We start from the raw sequence: 27,239 nt of genomic DNA on the forward strand, positions 1-27,239 counted from the left end.
TGGTTCATTTCTTCTCAGTTTGTGTCCATCAGTGGAGGAAAACCAAAAGAAGAGAAGCCAAGTCATGAGATTTAGGAATAATTTGCTCAGTTTTTAGGGTTTTACTATTTCATCTCAACATTTAGAGAGTTTAATGTTGTAATTTTGACTGAAATCAGACAAAATTGCAACTGAGAAGTTCAAAATGTGTTAAAGTCTAAATTATCTGTAATAAAAATTCAAAGTCTAAATATTTAACTTTCCTTCACAATGTTTCCTCTTTTCTCTAATATTTTTTCTGTTATCTAATTATTTTTCTAGTATTTATTTTTTAGTAGTTTTCATATTTATTTAATAATCTTTAACTCATATTTTTTGCCTTTTTATCTCCTGATTTCTACTTTCTTCATTTTTATTTTATTTCCTTTATCTCTTATTTATTTTTCTTTATTTCATATTTTGTGTTAAATGTTTTAAAAAGTCTAAATTATCTGTAATAAAAATTCAGTCTGAATCTTTTCAATTTACTTTTTGTGTTATCTATTTTTTCATATTTTTTATTGTCTCTTTTTATTTAATATTTTTCCTTTTTATTTGGTGATCTTTAACTCATATTTATTGCCTTTTCATCTCTTAATTATTTTTTCATTATCTTTAATTTTTGTCTCCTGTATACTTTTATAGCTTCATTTTTTAAATATTACTTTCCTTTTTATCTTTTTTATTTTTCCTTTGTTTCATATTTTGTCTCATTATTTTGCATTTTTACTTCCTTATTTTGACTTTTTAATTTCTTAATTTTTTAAAGAAATATTTAGTGTAATTTTTAGTTTTTCTTTTTATAGTCATAATTTGCATCTAACATTTTTGCATTCTCTAATTTTTTTCCATTGTACTCTTAATTTTTATTTCACTGTTTTCTCTTCATTTTTCTTTTTTTCTCAGAATCTTTATCTAGTAATATTTGTCTTGTAAATTTCTCTTTTTTATTTTAGATTTTCCTTTTCAATCTCTTCATTTTTGTCTCATATCTTCTTTTTCGAATTGACATTTTTCTTTCCTTATTTTTCTTTATGTCTCTTAATTTTTTTATCTTATAATCTTTCTTGTAATATTGCCTTGTTATATGTTTTTTATTATTTTCAAATTTTTCCTTTTCTTATCTCTTCATTTTTATCTGTTAATCTTTCATATTTAAATAGACATTTTCATTCATTATTTTTTCTTTATATCATAGATTTTTTATCTCATATTTCCGTGTTATTCTTGATTTTTTTTTCCTTTTTATCTCATAGTTTATTATGTTTAAATAATAATATTTCATTGATTTTTTTTGTTTGTGTCTGTAATGAGCCTTCAAACAGTCCAGCGGTAAGACTTTAACTTCTGGATGATCTTTGATGTAAATAGTTTGAAGAATCCGTACTACAGTAATAACATTAAAATCTGTATTAATAGAAGGTTCATTAAACAGAATGTGAACCGTAAATTACAGTTCTTCCTGAATTTAAATCCAGAACTGGTCTCCAGCTGAGGATGTGACCTGATCCAGTGCTCCTCCTGGATAATAAAACTGTGATTTTAGGTTAAAACTGTTGATTTCTAACAGAGGTTTCCTGTTTCTGCTGCAGACTGAGGTTCAGCTTCACTCTGGGTCTGTGTTCGTTGTGTGTCTCTGCTTCCTCGGCGTCCCGGTGAGTGTGGAGGTTTGGGTGGACGAGGTTTGATGTCAGATCCAGCTGACGGAGCTCAGAACAAGAGGAGGACGAGACGGAACAGATTCACAGCAGCTGAGGACGGACGGAGCGCCACTCCTTCAGGTAAAACTCTCATTACTGCTTCTGATTACAGCCTGTTTACTCTGTGGTATCATTAAAAAGTCGTTAAAACTCAGAGTTCAGATTGTAAAAGTATTTTTCCTTCCCTGCTGTAGACTTTGACATTAACTTTAAATATTTCTTTATGTGGTTTTGGGCTCTCAGGAGACTTTCTGAGAGAAATCTGAAAACACTTTCACAGAAATTTAAAGATTTATTTTCCGTTTTTTTCTAAATTCTCAGCAAAACTACTCCAACTTCACAAAATTCACACTTTGTCACAAATAAACAACATGTTATAAGCCTCTCATTAGTGAATACAGTCATTAATCTTCAACCTAATTCTTAATTTTCTCATCATCTCTCACTATTTTTGTTCAAATTACAAGACTTCAGAGGCAAATCCAAAATGAAAATGATGTTTTATGTACAGATGCTGCTGTGTGGAGGATAAAAACATGACTTAGGCATGCTAAAGAATTATTAAATAAATATTGCGTAGTTTAACACTCTGGAATCCAAGTGGTTTTCTGCTCCTGTGCATTTCATTTTTCTCACTCTTTGCTCATTTTTCACTACAACGTAAAGTCCTGGAAGTAGAGAGAACTCAGAAATGTCTTCTCTTGCACCATGACACAGTTATAATTACACACATCATACAAAAAAATAAGGAACATTTTGTTAATTATTTATTTAACTAAATGTAAAAACCTGGAATCAACATGTACAGTTTTCCAAGTGCCCACAGGAGGCACCAATACTGGAAAAAAAGGCAACTCTACTGACTAGAGATGTTTTAATAGTGACATATTTTTCCAGCTTCTTCTCTCTCCTCTGTTCATCATCTGTAGAAAGATGTTTCTCCATGCTGCATGTATCTTCTAACAAGTTGCTCCTCTGTTCACTGTTTCTGAGCCATGCTGCATTTATTTTATTCATGCAGTAGCTTTGAATTTTCTCTTAGTTTCTTTTGTCGTCTCACTTTTGTGTCTTTTTTTGTCATTTTGTCTCGTCTGTATGGGTTTTTTCTTGTTTTTTTTGTTGTTTTCTGTCTTCTTTTTCTCATTTTGTGTCTCATTTTTGTTACTTTTTTCTGGCTTTTGTCACTTTTGTCCGCTTTTTATGTCATCTTGTGTCTTATTTTCTTTGTTTTGTGTCTCTTTGTGGTGGTTTTGTCTCCACATTCTATTAATATTTATCTATTTTCATGTTTACAATCTATAAAACTGTTTCTGTCTGCTCATACTCAGTAGAAAGATGTTTCTCCATGCTGAATGTATCTCCAACATCTTGCTCCTCTCTTCACGGTTTCTGAGCCATGCTGCATTCATTTTATTCATCCAGTAGCTTTGATTTCCTTCTCACTGTCTTATGTTGTCTCAGTTTTTTGTCATTTTGTCTCGTTTGTGTTGTTTTATTTCTTGTTTTTTTTGTCGTTTTGGTCGTTTTGTGTCTATTTTTTCTCAGTTTGTGTCTCGTTTTTGCTGCTTTGTTTCTTGTTTTTGTAATTTTGGTGCCTTTTATGTCATTTTGCATCTTATTTTTGTTGTTTTGTGTCCTATTTATGTCATTTTGTGTCTCTCTGTGGTGGTTTTGTCTCCACATTCTATAGATATTTAACTATTTCCAGCCTCTACAGACTTTTCCTCTCTGCTCTGCTCGTCATCTGTAGAAAGATGTTTCCCCATGCTGAATGTATCTTCCAACATAATGAGAATTCTAAATGGATATGTAGTTTGGATGTTTTCTTGTGTTTTACATTCTTCACTGCTTCCTCGTATTTCATTATTTAGAGAATAATCAACAAATGAGCTGTAATGATGGATCTGCTCAATCTGTTTGATTAAATCACTAAAACTGAACCTTAACAAACAGCAGCAGAGACTCAAAAACAGGAAACTCTTCACTCTATTTTCGTTGATTTTGGTTCTTGTCTAGACTCTGAGCTTGAATCATTTCTCATCTCAGAACTTTCAGCTTCAGCGTGTTTGTTGTTTGTGTCTCGTTCTGCGACTGACATCGCCATGGCGACGTCCTGAATGATCAATAGCCGTCGTCGTGTCGGAAAACAGCAGGACGTTCGTTCAGGAGTTCAGCTGTTCATGAAGGCTGGATGTTCCTCTGAGCCGCACAGCAGCTTCTCTCTGTGGCTCATAAGTAATATTGATGATCAATCAGTATGTGAGTAATTTAGTAAATCAGCTGCTTAATCGATTAGAAAAATGTTTATTTTTCATCACCGACTCTCTGAGGTGTTTGAAAGTGAATCCAGAGATTCAGCCACTGTGACAGAACATGAGGAACTGCAAAACACACATAAAAAACACCATTTTAAAATGTATATATTCTAGACTAAAAAAATGAAATAGAATAAACAGACTGAAACAGCTTTATTATACAGTCATGGAAAAAATGATTAGACCACCCTTGTTTTCTTCATTTTTTTGTTCATTTTAATGCCTGGTACCACTAAAGGTATATTACCTGAAGGATACAATGAACACAACAGGAAATGCAGCTGATTTATGTTCTATTTGACATGCTTCAGCTTCATTGTATTCCCAAAGTATAGAAGAGGACCTTTCAAAGGTCTAGAGTGATTTCCTGCTGACATTCAAGCTGTAACAACTCAGAAGTTGTCAGCTCTCACATAACGCCTAAAACTGAAGAATTATGTGAAGCCACAAAGGCAGCCATCTTGGCACTGCTGGAAATTGCCATGAGTGAGAGACAGGTAGTGAAAACACTGAAGATCTCCAAGACAGCCGTTCGTTACAACAAGAAAAAAACAAGCCCAACATGGTTCTACCAAATTGCTAGCTGGTCGTGGCAGGAAACGTCTTTCTACCCATCAGATGACCGTCACTCATCCGTTCCTGTGGCAGGAATCATCGTCAGACCTACAGGGACATTAAAATAAGTGGGCACTGTGGAGAAATGTGACTTGTTTGGCAAGGACAGTTGGAAACCGACTTCTTGAAACTGGTCTGAAGTCCCACAGGGCAGGAAGAAGCCCTTCATCAAGGAAAGGCAGAGGAAAGCCGGCTACTCTTTGCTGGGATCACAAGGATTGGACTGTTGATGATTGGGCTAAGGTTCTCTTCAGGGATGAATCCAGTTTTCAGTTGATGTCCACTCCAGCCAACTTATTGTTTAGGAGGAAGCCTGGAGAAGCTACAAACCAGACTGTCTGCCCCTACAGTAAAACATGGGGGTGGATCAGTGACCATCTGGGGTTGTTTCAGTCTGGGTGGAACAGGGCCAATGAACCAGGTCATGTACAGGACTACTCTTGAAAACAGTCTTCTTCCATCAGCTGGAAAACTCTTTCCTGCTTCCAATGACTGGATTTTCCAACAAGACAAGGTCAGTTAAAGCCTGGATGGAGAACCAGAACATTGGAACCATGCCTTGGCTGCTCAATCACCAGATCTAAATCCAATTAAAAACCTGTGGAAAATCATCAAATGCAAAATGGAGAACCACAGGCCCAAAAACAAAGCAAATTTGTTTGAATTAGTGCAACAGTAATGGGTTGCTGTATCAGCAGAACAATGTCAGAAGCTGGTGGAGAGCATGCCAAGACGCATGGCTGCAGTCATCAATGACAATAGTTATGGATCAGTACTAACTCCTGTGTGGATCATGGGACTAAAACAGACAGAAAAGAAAACATGGAATCCTAAAAGCTGTTTTTGGCAATACAGTGCCATAGACAGAAAAGAAAACATGAAATCCTAAAAGCTGTTTTTGGCTTAAGTGATTTTGGTTATTGTCAAGAAAATCATGGAAAATGGTGAGATATCAGCTCTTAAACTCTTATGAACTATTTTTGTTGTTTTCATTATGTTTGTCCAAACAAATGTACCTTTAGTTGTACCAGGCATTAAAATGAACAAGAAATTAAAGAAAAGGGCGAATCGTAATTTTTTCCATGACTATATATAATAATTATTCAATTTAAATGACAACTGACGTCTAAAGGTTGGATTGTTTTTAGACAAAATGGAAGAAAAATGTCACAAGAGCATGTAAAATTGCACAAATCTTAATTGATAATCAGTCTAAATGTGTCTGAAATATAATATTTCACAACTAAATACACGAAGTTGAATACAGACTGTTAACACATACATTTTCATCATTTTGTTTTTGTTTACCTAAAAATCACCACATTAACGTATCACAAATTAAACATGATCTGCCTTTTCAGCAGTGAATAGACAGATGATTAACGGACTAAAGCAGAGAACATGTTGATGTAGGACTGTGATTTACAGATAAACCAGAAAGAGATTAAAAAAGACAAGAGTAAAATTAATTAAAGTTACATATTCATTTAAACCCAACAGACATATTTTATCTCCTGATTCTGTGCAGGATTACAGGACGTCTGAGATTTCCGCTTCCAAAAAAACTGACCACAAAGTATTTAGTTTTCAGAAACAATAGAGGCAGAAACCCAAACCGAAGTTGTCTCAATACCAGCAAAGAAAGAAAACAAATATTATACTAGTCATTTGAGGTTGACTGACCCTTAAAACCTCAGTGGGACATCTGGGCGTCGACTGAATTTGGGTTCTCAGGACGAAGCTGGTTTATCTTGGAAATGATTCCAGTTTTAAGAAGAGTTCGCGTGAGAAATCTTTGTTCTGAAGACATTGAAAAGAAAATTAGGTGCAGCTGTGTTTCTATTGAACAAAGAGCTTCACATCTGGACTTTTCAGCTCAGACATATGTTCAATGAGTCATTAAAACAGCAATAACATGAAATATGTAAAGTCAAGGCAGGTTCACTAATCAGGACTTTAGGTTTTTCTGTTTCACAGTTCCTTTCAAATAAATTACATTTAATTTTTATTTTTTCAGTTTAATGTACTTTATTTGAATTTTTTTATCTTGTATTTTTGTCATTTTTGTTGTTTTATTAACATGTGTTTCTGTTCTTAATTCCTTGTATGCTGTAGTAGACAATGTGTTCATGTTCTTTTACTGTACTTTTACTACTAAGTAAAAGTACAATAACACTTTATTTTACTTGTTTTGCATTTTTCAGTTTATTTTCCCCATAAATTCTTTAAAAATCAGCAGCTGTTCAGCAGTAAATTACAGCATGTTTCAAGCAAAATCTGGCACAGTTTGGTAATAAATTGTAAGGAAATGTTGGAAATTTTATCCCACTCATTCATTTTAAGCAAAACTAAATTCATTTAGAAACCCGAATAAAGGAGTTGGGATTTTTCAGAATCAGAAAATGTCAATAAATTAGTCTTAACCTAAATTCTTCACTGAAATGTGTTATTAGATAATTGAAGATGTTAAATAAACTTACATCATATGATTCTTCTAATCAAATATAGAGGTAAATAAATGACAAATTTGAGAGAAAAGTGTTTTAATAAAAGTTTTTTATTTGTCTACAAATAAATCTTTTTTAGGTTGACGAAACATTTTAAAACATGAACTGAAACCTGTTATTTCAAGAATCTGTATTCTATTTGTATGGATTGTTGGGTAGTTTCACTCATTAAAAAGAGTTTAGTATTTAAAATCTCTCTGTATGTTTTGTAAAAATATTAACTATAAAGTCAAACAACTTTAGTGACATAAATGATATAAAGTATAAAATGGCATGAAAATAAAGATTCAGGTACATACATGCAGTGATGGAATGCAATTAAGTACTTTGAATCATCTTTTTACTAAAAGATGCTCTACAGCTAAGTTTGTGATTTGAACTTTGATTTTTCGTAACTTAATCAGAAAACTATGAGAATCTAAGAACCAATCAGTTTACGACAGCTTTTACCTGAACATAAAACCAAGCATCATCACCGTAGAAACGAATAACGACAAACTGCGGCCCAAAGACAACATCTAGAGAATAAACCAGGACCAAGAATTGATCCCTGAGGAACTCCACACCTTAGAGGAGCTCAGAAACAAATATTCTGCTACTGCCAGAAATCAATAAGATATTCCAATCAGTAACTCTGTTGGTTTTGTCCTCTAGTTGCAGCACCAGAACCAGAATCATGAGTCTGGACGAGGATGCCCGATGGCTGGAGTGGGTCACCAAACAGTTCGAGACAATCGCCGGAGATGACAAAGAGATCGACATCGATGAGTTTAAGACGGCTCTCAAGGTCAAAGAGGTGAGAAGACAGTTGAAATGAAGTTTTCAGGTCTTGTTTGGAGATGATTTTCATGCAGAGTTGACAGAGATGATTTGAACTTAAGCTAAAGATGAACAACTATAGGCCTCGATAAACAAATCATCCAAAACGTGCCCTCAAAGATCAATACTTAAATTATCAGTGTAAAATTTGACACTAGAAAGGACAACAGATTCCATCAAAGTGAACCTGATATTTTCTCTGATAGAATTTAGTTGTTATGTTAAGTACAGTTTAAATGTAGGGTTGACGGATACAGTGTACGGGCTACACAGTGTAAGACTTTCTGAGGTTTTATTTACTGTAGCAGTGAAAACCTTGGACACAGCTTTGTTTTCTTATACTTAACTTGTTCTACAGTGTAGAAGACATCAGAGCTGTGACATAACATAAATTTATATAGTAAACAAAAAAGTGTAGAAAAAAACAAAAACATAATGTTTTTAATATGTTGAATTCTTACAGTAGCCTCTGTTTGGAATAATGGTATCTTAGCTTAGCTTAACTGTCTCAAGATGAAACTTGAAAATTTCTAAAACATTTTGAGTGTTCCAGTGCTGCTACTGCCATTATGCTGTTATCTCATATGGATGTCAGTGAGGTCCAGTTAGCTTCTTTTAGCTCCCGATAGCTCCTGTTCGCTCCTAATTGTGCTGCTAGCTCATGTAAGCTATATAACATTACACTTAGCTGCTGTTAGCTCCTAATAGCTTCTGTTTTCCTCTAATTGCAATGCTAGCTCATGTTAGCTATAGAAAGTTACACTTAGCTGATGTTAGCGCCTAATCGCTCCAGAAATCTTCTGTTTGCTCCTCATCGCTCCAGTGATCTCTTACGTTAGCTACAGAAAGCTGCAGTTAGCAGCTGTTAGCTCTAAATGTTTCCTATTAGTTCCTAATTGCTCATTTTAGCCCATGGTAGCTACAGAACGCTCCAGTTAGCCGCTGGTGGTTCCAGATATCTCCTATTTGCTCCTAATTGCCTACTCTCAGATGTACGCCACTTTGGATAAAAGCGTCTGCTAAATGAAATTGTTGAATTGTAGAAGTGTAATTGCTACTTTTCGCTCAAGCCTGTTACAGGAATCTCCTGATGTTAGCTCCAGATAGATCCGGCTAGCTTCTAATCACTCCTGTTTGCTCAGGTTAATCACTGAAAACTCCAGGTAGCTGCTGTTAGCTCCAGATATTTCCTGTTCACTCCTATCAACTCATGTTAGCTACTGCAAGCTCCAGTTAGCTACTGTCATCACCACATAGTTGTGTAATTGTGATGGTTCCTGTCAGTTCCTCTAAGTGTCTGTTAGCTTAATTTTGCTACAGCAGGCTCCAGTTAGGTCCTTTCAGCATCTTTGAGCTCCAGCTAGCTCTTGTTAGTTCCTATTAGCTTCAAATAACTCCACTTGGCACATGCATGTATCAAATGTTTCCATAATCCAAGAATAATGGAAAAGTTCCCTCATTAAGTTTCATGCTGCTTTACGTGATTGTTGTACAGGATAGGATAGGAGCTAAATGAAAATAATTTAACGTGTATGTTGTGTGCAGTCTTTCTTCGCCGAGCGTTTCTTCGCTCTGTTCGACTCAGACGGCAGCAGCTCCATCAGTCTGGATGAGCTGCTCGAAGCTCTGGACCTCCTAATCCACGGCAGCGAAACCGACAAGCTGAGATTCCTGTTCCAGGTCTACGATGTGGACGGTCGGTACTCACCGTGCAGAAACACGTCTTCCAGTATATCCTCAACCTGCTTCATGTTTCTACAAACTGTTCAGATCTTTTTTGATGAATGATGTTTTTGGTTCGTAAAAGTTACAAAAAAATTTTAGTTTTATCCGGCCAAATCCCAACCTCCAAATTGATTTTTTAAAAATATCTAGTAATTCAAATAATTACAAAGAAAATACAGAAAATTTGCAGTTTTTGAAAAATTTCAAAGATGTGAATGTTTGATGTCTAAGTTGTTTTTCCATCCAAAGGAGTTTCAGCACTATTTAGTTTGGAACATATTCCTAAAATATCAGCCATACGTGTTCTACACGAGAGATCTCAATTCGAATCCCGGATAAGCCTCCATTTGTCACAGCCTAGCTCAAAGATCTTGAAAAATTACTAGACTTAGATAGTGGCTAAGAAAAGTTATTTACCTCCTGAAAAACAAAACAACAACAAATGTGTACAAATCTGTGGTTTAATCTGATCTATAATTGAGGCCGATGGCAATCAGTAGCATTCAGAGTTTTAATTCATTATAAAGCATCAGGTGTTTTCAGCTTTTCAAAGAGCTTTTTTATGTGAAAACAGTGCAGTAAAAGTCCAGTATTTCCTTCTGAAATCAAATGACTCATATAAGTGCAAGTACCTGTACAATGCAGTAATTCAGTAGGTGTATTTCTTGGTATCTTTTGTCATATTAATTAACTTTCTATCTGGTTCTTAGAGGCTCACCATGTTTGCTACTGCTGTGTGGTTCTTTTCTAAACTCACTGATTCTGCTTCTTCTACTGAACTCTCACATGTTTTCTGGAAGGTTTGTTCATGTAAAATAACTACTGAATAGGATTTATGTGATAATAGACAGCTGTTTAGGGTTCAGGTTGAGGTAAGGGGATTTCAGGACTTCACTTCCATGAATCTCCTCCTGAAATTTGGACTACATGAAGTCATCATGTTCTTCACCAGATTTCTTCTTATGTTTGCTTTTGGTTTCACTTTCTTCCTGGTTGTTTCTCTTTGCAGGCAGCGGTTCCATCGATCCAGACGAACTCAGGACGGTTCTGAAGTCCTGCCTGCGAGAGAGCGCCATCTCCCTGCCGGAGGAGAAGCTGGACGACCTGACGCTGGCGCTGTTCGAGTCGGCCGACAAAGACAACAGCGGCTCCATCACCTTCGAGGAGCTCAAGGCTGAGCTGGAGAACTTCCCAGAGGTGATGGAGAACCTCACCATAAGGTAGAACCACCCACCTGTCCTCTGTTATCGTCTGTATGTTTTGTTATTAAAAAACAGGAGGGTCATTCTGTCTCAGTTCACAGAATGCTCCACTGACCATTGTTTATAAAGTGGTGAATGTTGAGGGAGTTGACCATATGTGAAATCTGGGCTCATAGGTAACATTAGTTTTGACCAAAGTTGGTTGACCAAATTTAAACCATCATATAACTGGTTTGTATTATTCTATCAAAGTAGGGTTGTACGTAGGGCTGGGCGATATGGCCAGAAAATAAAATCTCGATTTTTATTTTTTTATTTATTTTTTTAGTCATCTTGGACAATTACGATTTTAATCAATTTTTGTTGTTTCTTTGCGGTCTGTTTGCTATGGCTAATGCTAGCCATGCCGCACTCCCGTAGCTGCGAGCCCTCTTCCCATTCTTTAGGATGACTCTGCCGGAGGTGCTGAAAGAGGCTAGTTGTGCTGCTACTCTTCGTTTTCACAGTACTTTTGCAAACGTTGCCCATGACTGTAGTTTGCTCTGTGTCAGTCTTGTCAAAGCCGAACCACTTCAATATAATCAATGTAACATGAGGCCCTTTTCTCGTGACCAACTCTTCATCTGCTGTTGTGTCCGCCATGACGGGGGTGTGACTGTTTTGGCGGAAGGAGATGAGAGGCGGAAGAAAACGCCAGTGCACAAGTCGTGAAAGGCAGAAGAAGAATCTGTATTGTTATATATTTAAGCTCGCCTCAATTTTACGATTTGGCAAATTTTCAAATCGTCCAGTTTATAAAAGGTGAATTAATCAAATTAATTTGATTTATCGCCCAGCCCTAGCTGTACCACTAAAGATCATATGTACATATCAATGACTCTGCTAAATTACAGGACTCAAGCTGCATTATTTGTCAAGTTATGGCACTTTAAACATTGATCCACAGCATGGTACTGCCACCACCATGCTTGGCAAAAATCAACATGACCACACCTTAAATACTAATGTTACTTATGACCCCAGATTTTACACAGGTTTTACTAAATAACACATGTATAAATGTGAAAAAAAATCAGACAAATACGAGATGGTCAGATGTGAACTTTTTTTAAAGTTTGGTAAACTGAGATTAAATGACCATAAATGCAAAAAAATGTAATTTTAATATTTTCTCATAAAGTATGCTTCTGACTGGCATGATACTCTGCATTTTTAAAGCTCCTATTGGTTTCAATCACCAGAAAAAAAATCAGCATCGTAGGGTGAATAATACAGGTTTTAGTGGTTGGTGGAATATCGGTGTAGACAGAAACATGGAGATCTTTTGACCAAATTTGCGCCATCATATAACTGGTTTGTATTATTCTATCACAGCAGGGTTGTACTACTGAATATCAGATGTATATATCAATGAGCCTCCCACATTTCAGGACTCTAGCTACATAGTTTCTCAAGTTATGGCACTTTATCATTGATCCACAGCATGATACTGCCACCACCATGCTTTGCAAAAATGAACATGACCCACCTTCTTTAAGAATATTTAACTCAGAAACTAATGTTACCAATGAGTCCAGATTTTACACGTTTTACTAAATAACATACGACAAATCTGACAAATGTGAGACGATCAGGTGTAAACTTTTTTTTAGAATTTGGTGACTCGACGTAAAAACGACCCAGGAGGCAGATGATCATAAAGGAAACGTGACTGAAAGGTTAATTCCAGCATATTCACCCGGCTTTAACCGTCTCCTCCTCAGTGCTGCTAACTGGCTGAAGCCTCCAGAAGTGGACCAGAAGAAGCGTCAGACCCCTCGGTACCTGACCCGGGTCTACTGGCAGAACAACAGCCGGAAGCTGCTGTTCCTGTGCGTCTACGCCCTCCTCAGCCTGCTGCTGTTTGTGGGTGCCATGCTGCAGAACAGCCACGGCGGGGCCTGGTTCATGGTGGCCAAAGGCTGCGGACAGTGTCTCAACTTCAACTGCACCTTCGTCATGGTACGACCGCAGCCGGCCCCTAAATACTCTACAAAATAATACCGCAGTACTTCACAGAATAATATTTTAGAAACAAAACGTCTGATTAGTTTGTAAAAGCTAACACTGCTGCAGATGAAACTCCACCGCAGGATTTAAAGTTGTTAAAATGAACTTCAGCAGCTGTAACAGTAAAATGCTACTAAGCTATGCTAAGCTAAGCCCTCTGAAAGGACAAACTATCCAACCCTATAGTGTATAAAATAGTGATAAAAGATTAATCTCTAACTGTTCTGACAAATTATTGATCATTTTTCTAGTAAAATAAGCATAATAGCACGACAGCTAATTATTTTCAATGTCAGCTTATCTGTTCAATGTTTTTTCTCGATTAATTGTTTGTTGTTCAGTTTCAGTTCAAAATATTAATTCAAGCAGTTGGTTATATTTTTATTGATTTATTGGTGCAGCTTTGAGAACACACAATGAATTTCACCCCTGAAAAGCAAGAATTTGTCGAATTTCTTCTTCCGAGCTGGACGATGAGTTGAATCTGGTTGGCTTTTGAAAAGACAAAATCTTAAACAAATTTTTCACTGTTCTGCCTTTAGCCTTTAATAAATTAATAATTGTTGTTATTGTGAATTAAACTCAGCAGAGTGTGATGTGTTTCATTGTCCAGCAGAGGGCAGCACAAACCTGCTGCTGCCAAATATAAAGCTGTTTCCGTTCAGGTGGAGGTGAGACGGAACTCTGTGTTTCTGTCTCTGTTCTGTTGGTGTGTGTACTCGAGGAAAGCCTCCTCACTTTATTTTCTTATCTTAACAACAGCAAAAATACAAATACAGAGTTGCCATTTTACAAATACAGAATAGTCATTTACCACATTAACAATGTCTAGTCTCGATTTCTGATTAATTTAATGTTATTGTCATTGAAAAAAATTGCTTTTCTTTCAAAAATAAGGACATTTCTGACCGCAAACTTTTGAACGGTAGTGTAAGACCAAGTACATTACATTGGTTTAGTACTTGAGTAAATGTACTTTTTCGGTATTACATTATGTACAGCATGCAGTAACATCTTTTAACTCAATCACCTGATTCTTTAAAGGAGCCTCTCCAGATGTGAGTTCATTGTCCAGCCGTTGTTTCTGTTCCTTTCTAAAGAATCAGAGGGTTTGACACATGGAGGTTGTAGATTAGACCATCAGTCCACTGAGGCTCCACTCAGGTTACTGGATCGAGGTTCTGAGAGTCGTGCTCTGTACAAACTGAGGTAACTTTGTGACATTGTGCTGTTTCTGTGTTCAGTTGCTGATGCTGCGACGCTGTTTAACGTGGCTGAGGGCGACGTGGGTGGTGAGAGTCCTGCCTCTGGACCAGAACATCCTGCTGCATCAGATTGTCGGCTACGCCATCCTCTGCTACACTCTGGTTCACACCACCGCCCACATCTTCAACTTCGGTGCGAACACACACACACAAACACAAGTCTCAGGTAGATCCGACACTTGGACACGAGTCTGACTCAGAAATGTACAGATATAAGAGACCACAGGAGTAAAATGTGGCCTTTAAGGAATGTGACCCCTGAATTAAGATCATGTTCAGACAGAAATTCATCGAGGTTCTTTTTGATCGACTGTATCATTGATCTGAATGTTCAACGAGTTTCTGTCAAACTCTTTGAGATGTAAAAAAACCCCTCTGATTCTAGTCATCTGTAGGCCCGAGACCCACCTTGGACAAGTCCTCTAGAAACATGAGACTTGATTTAGACATGTCAATAAATACTTGAAACTTGACTTTGACCACTCTTCTTGAGTGCCAGGTCAAAAACTTGAGACCTGACCTGGCTTGGAGTAGACCATCAGAGACCTGAGACTTGACTTTGATTAGTCCTCTAAAGACCTAAAACCTGACTTGGACAAACCACGTCATAACATGAGATCTGATTTCGACACAAGACTTAACTTGATTTAGTCTCCTTAAAACTAACACTTGACTTGGATATGTCTACAAATATTTGAAACTTGACTTTGACGACCTTTCTAAAGACTTGAAACCTGACTTGACTTGGAGTAGACCCCCAGAGACCTAAGACTTCATTTTGATTAGTCCTCTGAAGACCTGAAACCTGACTTGGACAAACCCTATAATGACCTGAGACCTAATTTGGACATGTCCTCCCAAGACTTAACTCGGTTTAGCCTGTTGAACACATGACAGATGACTTAGACTAATCGTCTAAAGACCTGAGACTTGACTTAATCTAGTCCTCTAAAGATGTGACTCATTACTTGGACTAGCCCTCTTAAGACCTGAAGCTTGAATTGGACCAGCCCTCTAAAGACTTAACACATGACTTGGACTAACCCTCTACAGACCTAAAGCCTAATTTGAACTAACCCTCTAAAGACATGAGACCTGACTGGACTAGTCATTTTAGACCTAACTTGGATTAGCCCTCTAAAAACTTCAGATTTGACTTGAAGGTGTCCTCTAAAGGCTTGACTTAGACGACCCCACTAAAGACTTAACAGATGATGTGTACAAGCTTTGTAAAGGAAAGACCTGAGACGTGACTTCAACGAACCCTGTAGAGATTAGACCTGGACTAACACTCTAGAGATTAGACTTGCACTAACCTTCTAGAGATTAGACCTGGACTAACCCTCTAGAGATTTGCCTTGGACTGGTCTCTCTATACATCTGCCTCCTGACCTAGACTCGGCGTACTGACTCGTGTCCTGTTTCGTGTCCCAGTACACCTGTCAGAGAACAGTACCTTCAGCCTGTGGGAGTACCTGCTGACCACCCGTCCAGGTATCGGCTGGGTGAAGGGGACGGCCTCTCTGACCGGAGTCGTGCTGCAGGTGGTGATCTGCCTCATGGTTCTCTGCTCCAGCACCTTCGTACGACGCAGCGGACACTTCGAGGTGAGAGTCCAGGAGACCAGATCATCATGATTATGCTACTACTACATATTTAATAGTTCTATTTCTCTACAGGTGTTTTACTGGTCCCACTTGTCCTACATCTGGGTCTGGTCTCTGCTCATGGTCCACTGTGCAAACTTCTGGAAGTGGTTCCTGGTTCCTGGTCTGGCCTTCATCCTGGAGAAGATCGTGGGAATCGCAGTGTCTCGTATGGGAGGTCTTTACATCGTGGAGGTCAACCTGCTGCCGTCCAAGGTGCTGAACACAAACAGAGCCGACTCTCCTGGATCTAGTACTACTAGCAGTGCTATTATCAATAATAATAATACTAATATAGCACTTTTCAAGACACTCAGATGAAGAAGTGTTCAAGCACTACAGGTGAACAGGGCAAAAAGTTTAACCGAAGTAACCTTCAGAATAAAGCTGGTAAAGTGCAGATTTCTGTGTCAGAGTATGAGAAAAAAACTCATATTTTAAAGATATATGCCATGATTGACAACTACAGACGCAAAAACACAAAATGTAGTAAATAACGGGTGAAAAAGGATGAAATGAACAAAAAAGTTTTCAAAAATAATTTAATTAAAACCTTAATCACAAGGCTAACAATGATAATAATAGCAGTAATAACAGTAAAATAAAAAAATGTGAATAAGTAATGCATAAAAGATAATAAAATGAATAATAAAGTTTAAAAAAATCAATTAGGTGATAAAATAATAGACCTAAAAATAAAATAACCACCATTGAGCATCCTAGATATTAATTACTTTCTTTAGAACCAAATAATTTGCAGTTAATTTTCCTTCTACTTTAGTGTCTTAGTGACGCATCTCTGGTCTAATATATTAAATTAGTAGTAATTCTAATAATGAGGCCTCTACAAAAGCATCATAATCAGAGTTTTATTTGTGTTTTCGTCTGTTTCCAGGTGACTCATCTGGTGATCAAGCGTCCTCAGTTCTTCCAATTCAAGCCTGGAGATTACGTCTACATCAACATCCCAGTTATCGCCAAGTACGAGTGGCATCCGTTCACCATCAGCAGTGCTCCGGAGCAGTCAGGTATCCAAATCTGAGACAGGAAAACCTTTGACACATCTGTTTAGTTCATGGTTTGAAGCTGCAGAGTCAATTCTGACATGATCTGAGAGTTTTTTTGTAAATCGGAAATGTTTTGTTTTGCGTGAATTTTTCCATGAGGCAGAATAGAATAAAGTGATTTTGATGCTGAGATCTGGTTCATTTTCCTGATGGAGCTTCCTGTCACACACGATACATTTAAGATTTGAAAGTTGAAAATTCATACATTTCTAAGCAAAAACACAAATGAGTCATTAGTATTTATTACGCTGAAAACTTTGCTTAGACTTTCTCAACTTTTTAAAAATTTTTGGGACATATTTTTCTACTTATGTTTATCTATATATTTTTGTACTGCTTATATTTGTAAGATTTTGGATGGGAGCAACTTTGTAAGATTTGACTCGGACATGTCTACAAATATTTAAAACTCGACCTTGACTACCATTCTACAGACTTGAGACCTGATCTGACTTTGATTAATCCTCTGAAGACCTGAGACCTGGTTTGGACATGCCCTCCCAAGACTTAACTTGGTTTAGCCTGCTAAAGACTTGACAGATGACTTGGATTAGCCCTGGAAGAGCTGAGACTTGACTTAATTTAGTCCTCTAAAGATGTGACTCCTTACTTGGAGTAACCCTCTTAAGACCTGAAGGTTCACTTGGACCAGCCCTTCAAAGAGTGAACAGATGACTTGGACTAATCTTCTAAAGACTTAAAGTTTAATTTGCACTCACCCTCTATAGATGTGAGACCTGTCTTGAACTAGTCAGATGACTTGTACAAACTTTGTTAAAGAAAAGACCTGAGACCTGACTTAGACTAACCCTCTAGAGTTTAGACTTGGACTGGCCCTCTATACACCTGCCAGCTGACCTGGATTCGCTGTACTAACTTGTGTCCTGTTTCGTGTCCCAGTGCACGTGTTACTATTTGTTACACTGTATACTTTCTTTTTTTCTTAGAAGCAAGTGCATTTTACACTTTATGTTTATACTTTGAGTTTCTTTTTAATCTTTAGGACGTATTTTTCTTCTTGTTTTTATCTGTATAGTTTTTGTACGGCTTATATTTTTAAGACTTTTAATGGGAGAAACAACCCTTCAGGGATCAATGAAGTATTTCTACAGCTTCTGGCTGATACATGGTTTCATTTAGTATCGTAGAGTTTTGGGGTTCAGATTGTGACCTTGACCCTGCAGATGCTTTGTGGCTTCACATCCGTTCGATGGGTCAGTGGACCAACCGTCTGTACGAATACTTCAGACAGCCGGAGACTGAGACGGTGAATCCCAAGCGACTGGCGACGAGCTTGAGGAACCGCCAGCAGCTGCTGAAGGCTCAGGTTGAAAATCAGACGTCTGTAAATCATTAATCGTCTCCGGATTTTGGTTCTTTTTCATGTCTCTGTGTGTTTCCTGGCAGGAAGGTCTGTTCAGCTCTGCAGACTGTAACGCAGACGTAGCGTCCAACGAGGACGACGCCATCGAGCTGACGATGTACCGACAGAATGGCTCCAGTGTTCCTCCGACATCGACGTCCAAACCTGCAGAACCTCTTCCAGACGAACCAGGACCAGCAGAGAGAGGAGAAGCTCCTCCAATCAAAGAGGTCCACACCACAAATACTGCATGTATCAGCTGTAGATATAAATATAAAGTAAATTCACTATCGTTCTACAGTTTGGGTAGCCTAGCCATGCTACACCCATGTTTCTGACGGCACAAGGGTCTAGGGAGCTCGACAGGGAGGGAGGCGGGCTAAAAGGTTGTCTATCAAATCCCTCTGCAGCAATTGGGTAGGTATACAACCAATCAACGCAACGAATAGGCTGACGTAGTTCCGAGAGCACCGGCGGATTGTGGCTAAGTCCCATTAGCTTCCCAACCAGCGGAGCCGCGGAGCCAACTGGTATATTAAGGATTTGCCATATCCCGTCGGCATAAGTCCAAATACGTCTTTCTTCTCAATGAAACACTTCAGTGCCGTCCTTTGTTTATCTTTCAAGTTGAATTTTAGCTTCAAATCTTTAAGGGCTGTGGCCAAAGCGAGTCGAAAGATAACTGTTTATTGTGCGCCGGTTGTTTCTGCCAGAATCGTCACACCTCTGTCGTCACTTCGTTACGCCTGCCTTCTGACTCTACACTTCATGGTGATTGGTCCGGCCAGTTTTAGGAGAATCCAGCCTCGAGCCTTATGGAGGGTAACTAGACCCTCCCTGGCAGAGAATTAAATTCGTTGCCGTGGGTTGTCTAGCGCGGTTAGGCTACAGTTTGGGGTCATCCAGACAATTTCATATTTTTCATGAAAACTCACACTTTTATCCATGTGCTAACATAACTGCATAAGGGTTTTCTAATCATCAATTAACCTTTCCACACCATTAGCTAACACAATGTAGCATTAGAACACAGGAGTGATGGTTGCTGGAAATGTTCCTCTGTACCCCTATGGAGATATTCCATTAAGAATCAGACGTTTCCAGCTAGAATAGTCATTTACCACATTAACAAAGTCTAGACTGTTAATGTTATCGTCATTGAAAAAAATCTGCTTTTCTTTCAAAAATAAGGACATTTCTAAGTAACTTTTGAACGAGGGTATGAACTTATAGCACTATGTTGATGAATTTCATCCACTGGAAGTGATATGTCTGAGCAGCCTTGACGGAGAACTGCACTCTCTGAGTGCTTTTCTTGTCTTTAAAAAGTCGCCAAAATGGCACCGTTTATTGGCCAGAAAAACTGTAAAAACAGAAGAAATCCTCAGGTTTTCAAATGTGCAGTGGTTCTTGAACTCATCACGTGGTGTGGTTCCATTGGAAAAACTGATTAAATCTAAGCCTAAAGTTGCTATCAGGATCTGCATTTTCCACGTTTCACATGACAAGTCTCAAAAATAAACCATTTGTCAAACCCTCAGATCCCAAAATCTGTCGGAAGGTTTTTCTTTCACCACACAAACCAAAAAAAAGTGCAAAAATGACACCAACACAAAAAATTGTCAGATGTTCAACTTTCTAAGGGTTCGTATCATCTGTAGCGTGTGGTTGCATCATAAGATTTAACCAATTCTAAGCTTAAAATTGTGATATTTCATCAAAATCACTTTATTCTGCATCTCAATACTGAACCGTTTAACTATGGCACGATGAAGAGTCCAGAATATCATCAGAAACATCATTTTTAGTGCTCATGTATGATCACGTGTGTTATTACCTGGTTTTCTTTGTGCCTGCAGATGTCTGCCAAGCTTGGTGAGAACCACAGATTCTGCAACATCAAGGTGAGAATTTCTTTAAATTAATATGCATCAATAAACTTTCATTTTTGGCATCAACATCATCATGATGCTGCCACCAACCTGCTTCACGTCATGATGCTGCCACCACCATGCTTTGTGTCATGATGCTGCCACCACCGTGCTTCACATCATGATGCTGCCACCACCATGCTTCACATTGGGAATGGTGTGTTTATTGTCAAACAAACATAACTTCTAGTCTGATGATGAAAAAGCTCAGTTTTGGTTTCATCAGACAAAAGGAATTTTTTCCAGATACTCCACCTGTCTTCTGGTGAACTGTAGTCCAGATTTAATTTGAGCTTTATTCAACTTTGTCTTTGTCTCCCATAAAGCTTTCACCGATAAAGAACAGACAACAGCTGTTATCTGAATACTCTCTAACATGTCAGACACTGATGCTTGTAACTCCTTCATAGGAATCATAGGTGTCTTGGTGGCCTCCCTGACTAGTCTCTTTCTTCTCAGCCAGTTTTTGAGGACTTCCTGCTCTAGACAGATTTATGTGTCATGTTCCTTCCATTTCTTAATGATGGGTTTAACTGGACTTAAAGGAAAATCGTCATTCAGACACATATTTACTGTGTAAGTGTGTATTTTCTGTCAGTGCTACGTTGACGGACCTTATGGGACTCCTACACGACAGATCTTTGCCTCTGAACACGCCGTCCTGATCGGAGCTGGCATCGGGATCACGCCTTTTGCTTCCATCCTGCAAAGCATCATGTACAGGTGAGACGTCTGTTCCACTCTTCAATCCATCCATCAGTCTCTCTGGTTCATCTTCTGGTTCAGTAAAATAATAAAAATAACTGTTTGTTTGACTCAGGTACCGCAGGAGGAAGCAGAACTGCCCCAACTGTAACTACTCCTGGTGTGAAAACATCAAAGACAGCGAAATGAAGCTGCGCAAAGTAAGAAAATACGCAAAGATGTAGTTTAAGGAAACGTGTTTTCGTCAAAATGTCGATATTATGATTGTGTTGTGAACTCTGCAGGTCGACTTTATATGGATCAACAGAGACCAGAAGTCGTTCGAGTGGTTCGTTAGTTTACTGACCAAACTGGAGATGGATCAGGCCGACGAGGAGCCCGAAGGTGAGAGGAGGCTTTAAAAAGAGAGAAAAACACTGTAGACTGACTAAAAAAATAGTTCAAACCTGGCAGCAAGGGAGCCAAAAACACAGGTTAATAAACAGTTCCATTTAATTACGGAAAATGTTTTTAGCAGATTTAAATACAGTAAAACAGTGTCATTGCACAGTTGTATATTCCGCATTTTTCAATTATTAATATATACATTTTTTTTTCTTTCAAATGTCAGTAAATATCTGTCAAATATTTATATTTTTGAGGATTTGAATACAGTGGGAGAATAGTGTCATTTTTACAATCAAATGTTGTAAAATAACAAAATGCTGTTTGTAAAAATACAGATTTTTCATGTGAGAATTTTATGTTTTTTTTTTAAAAGTCAGCCTTAAATTCAAACATTTTTCTGTAAACTACCAGAAACATAAAATTTGCAAAATAACTGTAAATGATTATTTACCGTTTTTGAATCCTTAATTTACTTTTTAAAAATAAATAACAGCAAATATCTCTAAATGTTACGATCCAACCTCTAGGGGGTGGCTGGATGCAACAAAATAACCAGACTGCATTGGTTTAGGTTAAGGGATTTACTGCTTAGTAGTAAAAGGGAACGGAAAAGGTGACAATGAAACACAAGACTGGTGGATGGTGCCAACACAAAGAACGGAATAAAACATAACAAAGGCTAACAGAGTTCGAAACTAAGCTAAACACAAAGAAAACAACTAAACTCCTTAGCCAAACCGAACTACAGAAGCAACACCCACCACCAGGAACAAAAACTAATACAAAAGGTGTACAAAACAAACTAAACAAAACTGGTGCCTCTGATTAAAGTATACACACTGAGCACAGTTCACAAAAGCTCAGTATACGAAGTGGCTTCTACACGTAATTGGCCGACTACAAAAGTGGAGCCTCAGTCCCCACTGACACAGAGGCCTCCACACTAAACTAAAGTCGCCAACATAAAGGTCAAAGTTGTCTGTGCACAACCACAAGTGCTTCCAGACCGAAAGACCACACAGAACGGTAATACACAGAGAGCACCAGGGTGGACTGGTCAAAGTACCAACCACCAAGACTGATGGTATGGTGGGGCTTTATAGGTCGCAGGTGTGGTGCCTGGCTGCCTCTGGTTGATTAGAGGAGGAGGAGCTGGAGGGTGGCCCAATCAGGACGGTCGGAGGGCGGGGAGAACCAGACGGAAGTGCAGGTCGTCATCAGCTTCGTCGTCAGCTGAAACGGCTGGCAGCTGGGGCTCCAAAAGGCTCTGCAACAAGCCACAGCTGAACCCACACACAAATTACTCCCAACAAAGGCCCCAATAAAACACCACCTCAAAACAAGACTGCGCACCAATACTGGTGGCCGTAACACTAAAGTATTACATTAATATATTTTACAATAATATATCTTACTGCCAAGTGTTGTTAACAAGATAACATTCGCAAAAATACAGATTTTTGATGTGGAAATTTTGTACAGTTTTATAGTATTTGTAGTTATTTTTTACAGTCAGTGTGTAAATTAGAGTGTGTTTTATATGATTTTAATAGATTTTATTTGTAATTTAACAAAACAGGCATTGTAAATAACTGTAAAATAATTATTTACCATTTTCAATCCTTAAAGCTCGTGTCCGGAGTTTCCGTTTGTTTTCAGTCTATGTATCATTTTTTAACAAAGCTTAAATGTGTTAGTCTAGTTCGATACTATAATATAAAGTTAGTATAACGCGATATGAAAATTTATTCCTGAGCTCCGCCTTCCTCTCATAGACCCCCATGTTATTCCAAAAAGCGCCGGTTGCTGCCGACCAATCAAGTTCGAGCTTCAGCTTTGTCATGCTGTCAATCAACGGTTACGCGCACAGCAAGCAAGCCCATGCAGAGGTGGGCGAGCTACGGACTACGCAACCGCACGCACATTTGTTTTGCTTGTGGGAGGAGAGAGCATCAGGGATCAGCAACTTCCAGAAAAGTTACCAATCCCACGGCTTGTCAGGCCAAGAGACTGCAGGACGTTTTTTGGCTCGGGGTGCTCGCGTCGCTCCCCGACCACGGCCTCCATAGCCCGCCTGACGGCTTCGTTTAGATGCCCGACCTCTGGAGGAAGATGTTGGGGCGTCTGGGACATACTCTTCGTCAGAGGAGTCATGCAATTCTGAACTCTAGATAGAAATAAATAAACAATCTAACACATATACACGCGTAAATGCACTAAGTTTGATAAACAACGTCATCGAGAGGGATACACGAGTGTAATCACATATTGAAACTTTACTGGTTCGTCCTAGCAGATTCATGTTATTTTGGTATTAGGACAAGTTAGACTCAATACAGCATTCTAACGTAATTCCTTTATTATTTACTAAATGTACTAAATGTAGAAGAGTGGAAAACAGCAAAACAGGCAAGATGCTGCAGCACTCCGGGCACTCCTCTCATGTACTGCGCGCGTGCACAAATAAAGGGGTGAAATCAGAGGGAGGGACCAACAGTGTTTTGGGAGACGCTGCGATTCAAACTCCGGACAGCAGCTTTAATGTGCTTTTATTTAATGAAAATGTCTGTAAAATATCATTTTTTTCGAACCTGAATTAAACATTGTTTTAAAAAAATCTATTTGCAAAAATCCAGATTTTTCACACAGACTTTTTTATTATTTATTTTTTGACAGTATTTTACAATTGACAATATGTAAATTGAAACACTTAGTGATTTTACTACATATTACCTGTAATTAATAAAAAATAAATAAATAAAAACTGGGAAAATACAAATATTTTTAAACAACATTTAAACACATAATGAACATTTTCTGAAATACACATTTTTGATGCGATTTTCTTTTTTTTTTTTACAGTTTTAACCTTTTTTGCAGTATTTTACAATTGACATGTACACTGTAAAAAATATTGTGCTTTTACTAGGTGTTGCCTGTAATTAATAATGAAAAAAAGAAAATCTGGAAAATAACAGTAAATAGTTCTTTTTAAATGTAAGTTAAAAACTGTTAAAACTGTAACTGTTTACAGTGTAGACGACCTGTGGAGACAGACAGGATTATAAACAGCATTAAAAACAGATGGAATGTGCTGATAGGAATGTGAGTTCTTCTTCTCCTCCTCCTCCTCCTCCTCCTCGGTGGTTCCAGATGTTTTTCACTCCATCTTGTCTGGTTTTATAATCATGTATGGCCGTTTTCAGGTCGCTTCCTGGAGATGCACATGTACATGACGTCAGCTCTCAGTAAGAACGACATGAAGGCCATCGGCCTGCAGATGGCGCTGGACCTTCTGGCCAAGAAGGAGAAGAGAGACTCCATCACTGGACTCAGAACCAGAACCCAACCAGGACGACCTGAGTGGGGGAAGGTGAGCAGCACGTCAGAACTCTTAAACTTTTTGGTGGATTTTCTGACCTAGTTTCCAGAGACATCTTCTCTTGTTCTGTCTGTAGGTTCTGCTGCTGCTTTAACTGTCTGGTTTTAAAGTCTTTACTTACTTTACTTACTAGGAGGGATTCTAATGAGTAGGAAACGACAGATTATAGTGACATCTGAAGGTAAGCTACAGAACAGCAGATTTCTTCTGCAACTGAGAACCTTTAAAGCAGATAGAAGCCGGCAGGATCACGAAAACTTCCAGGAGTAAACCCTTAATTTGACTTTCAGCCTTTCTGCTTTTATTGTGGTGTAGAGTCCAGCAGCTTCAACTCCGAGTGCACAAAACAGCAGCTAGTAGTAGTTATCATACTAAGATATTTACTGCAAAATGAACCCGAGTTTCATTTCTTTGTGCTTTTAACATGTTTGAATGACAACAAACTGAACTAATTAGACAAAACTCTGATTCTACGAAGACGTAGGAAATAGAACAATGGAAGTTTGTTATGTTGGTTTATGTGGAGAATTAACGTTTTTGATGATGTAAATCTGTGCCATGTAATTAAATTTGAACTGAATTTAAATTGAAAATATACAAACTAAAACAAAAAAAATCCCAAAATGTCACATGATACTGTATGTCAAAAACCTAAAAAATCTAAACAATGTCATAGTATAGTATGTCATTAAAATAAAAAAAACCTCATAGTACAGTATGTGTTAATGATCATAGAGGTATGACAATTAATTAAATTAATTTAGGAGGTTACTGGCCCTAGGATCAACATATGATGTAAAAACATAACAAAAGTCCAAAAACTGTCATAGTACAGTATGTCGTAGAAATATAAAAAAATCGAAAAGTCATAGTGTAGCATGTCGTAAAAACAAAATGTCATAGTATAGTATGCTGTAAAAACATTAAAAAAATTAAAAACCATACTATAGTATTTCATAAAAACATAAGAAAAATCTAAAATATGTTGTAGTATAGTATAGTATGTCAAAAAACATAAAAAAATAAAATGTCAGAATAGTATGTTGTAAAAACATTTTAAAAAATCCCAAAAATTTCATAGGTGTCTATAGTATGTTATAAAAACGTAAAAAATTTAAAATGTCATAATATGGTATGTCATAAAAATATATTAAAAAAATCTAAAATATCACAGTATAGCATGTAGTAAAAACATAAAAAATACATTTAAAAAGTCATAGTATAGTATTTTGTAAAACAAAAAAATCTAAAAAGATATCATAGTATGTCATAAAAACAAAAAGTGACATAGTTTAGTATGTCATAAAAACATTTTTAAAAATTTTTAAATGTCATAGTAAAGTATGTCCTAAAAACATCTAAATCAAACTGAAGTGAAGCTGTTTAACGCTGATGTGTTTTTGTGCTCCAGGTGTTCCAGAAGGTGTCTGAGGAGAACAAAGGGAAAGTCCACGTGTTCTACTGCGGTTCTCCAGCTCTGGCCAAAGTCATCAAGGCTCAGTGTGAACACTTCGGCTTCCACTTCTACAAGGAGAACTTCTGACGAGGTCCAGGCTGCCGACACACAGCGCCTGCTTCACTTTTACACCTGAACCGGTTAAAGTTTTCCTCTGAGTGTAGCTCTGTGACACCGTTTACATTCTGACTAAATGTGTCGGTGCACGATGCTCGCTCTGTTTTTGCTGCTGCAGCTTCTCATCTTGTTATTGTCCAGAATTCTGCACTGCGAAGTCAGTTCAACGCAGGAAATGATTTGGTTAAAGGCCGATTTAAATCCAAAACTCTAAACAGAACCAAGTTAGCTCCACAGCACCAGTTACCATGGAGATCTAACCGGGTAAAAGACCTTCATAATGCTGAAAACTCTGACTTTGAACCCACTAATCTCAGTTCGTAGTTCAGAACTCTGAAGCTGCCTTCACTGCCTGCAGGTCCAGAATCTCTTCAGGAGTTTGGTTCCAAAGTTTGACTCTCCTGACGCCCCTGAAGCTTTGATTAAAGGTTAAATCCTCTGAAGTGATGACTGTATGTTTGGGTTTTTACTCCCAGCAGCTCTATAACAACCATCTGCTGTTATTTCCGCCTCTCTGTGTCCCAACGTCCCCGAGGATCATCCTGTTTCTGTCTCTGATGAATCCAACACAGACTATAAGAACTATCGATCTCCTCTGGAAGTTGGTGCACTCGTTCAACGTCAATTTAATTCGACATGAAAGAGTCTGTTTTTGTTAAAGCCAAATTAAATTGATCAAGATTAAGTGTTTAAAAGCAGTAAAAAGAGCGAACAGCAGAGTAGATCAATGTTTAATTGACTTTTGAAGTTCATGGAATATATCCCGCATACATTTTTATTGAAAGTAAAAAAAACTGTTTTTATGTTCATTATGATCATGTCTTTACAAGTTCCAGAATTATGATGTAAACAATCACTTATTAATAAAAAAATGACAGGATATCACTAAACAACTGTCCAAATTTAAAAACAACCACCTTCTAACTAGCTAAACAGTAATAAAATGACTTTATTCAAAAACTGCTTTGAT

General features: G+C 37.7%; 1 protein-coding gene across 1 annotated transcript; it reads left to right on the forward strand.

Annotated features, from left to right (window-relative positions):
• Positions 1-691: 691 nt before the first annotated feature.
• nox5 (NADPH oxidase, EF-hand calcium binding domain 5) lies at positions 692-27,232 on the forward strand. The gene is made up of 17 exons (XM_051951887.1): positions 692-1,799; positions 7,810-7,951; positions 9,520-9,670; positions 10,709-10,919; positions 12,665-12,902; positions 14,195-14,348; positions 15,650-15,822; positions 15,895-16,077; positions 16,757-16,889; positions 18,113-18,255; positions 18,336-18,521; positions 20,151-20,195; positions 20,821-20,945; positions 21,043-21,127; positions 21,212-21,311; positions 24,521-24,687; positions 26,108-27,232. The coding sequence occupies exons 2-17, from the start codon at positions 7,832-7,834 to the stop codon at positions 26,237-26,239; spliced, it is 2,346 nt and encodes a 781-aa protein (XP_051807847.1). The 5' UTR covers positions 692-1,799; positions 7,810-7,831; the 3' UTR covers positions 26,240-27,232.
• The last annotated feature ends 7 nt before the right edge of the window (positions 27,233-27,239 follow it).

Source organism: Acanthochromis polyacanthus, chromosome 8 (genome assembly GCF_021347895.1).
Source record: "Acanthochromis polyacanthus isolate Apoly-LR-REF ecotype Palm Island chromosome 8, KAUST_Apoly_ChrSc, whole genome shotgun sequence".
Lineage (NCBI taxonomy): Eukaryota > Metazoa > Chordata > Actinopteri > Pomacentridae > Acanthochromis > Acanthochromis polyacanthus.

Bases quoted from the DNA above. Each gene is read 5' to 3' on its own strand.
- nox5 (XM_051951887.1), top strand. From the start codon at position 7,832: ATGAGTCTGGACGAGGATGCCCGATGGCTGGAGTGGGTCACCAAACAG. The intron at 9,671-10,708 runs GTCGGTACTCAC...TTCTCTTTGCAG, and splicing joins CCAGGTCTACGATGTGGACG to GCAGCGGTTCCATCGATCCA. The intron at 15,823-15,894 runs GTGAGAGTCCAG...ATTTCTCTACAG, and splicing joins GACGCAGCGGACACTTCGAG to GTGTTTTACTGGTCCCACTT.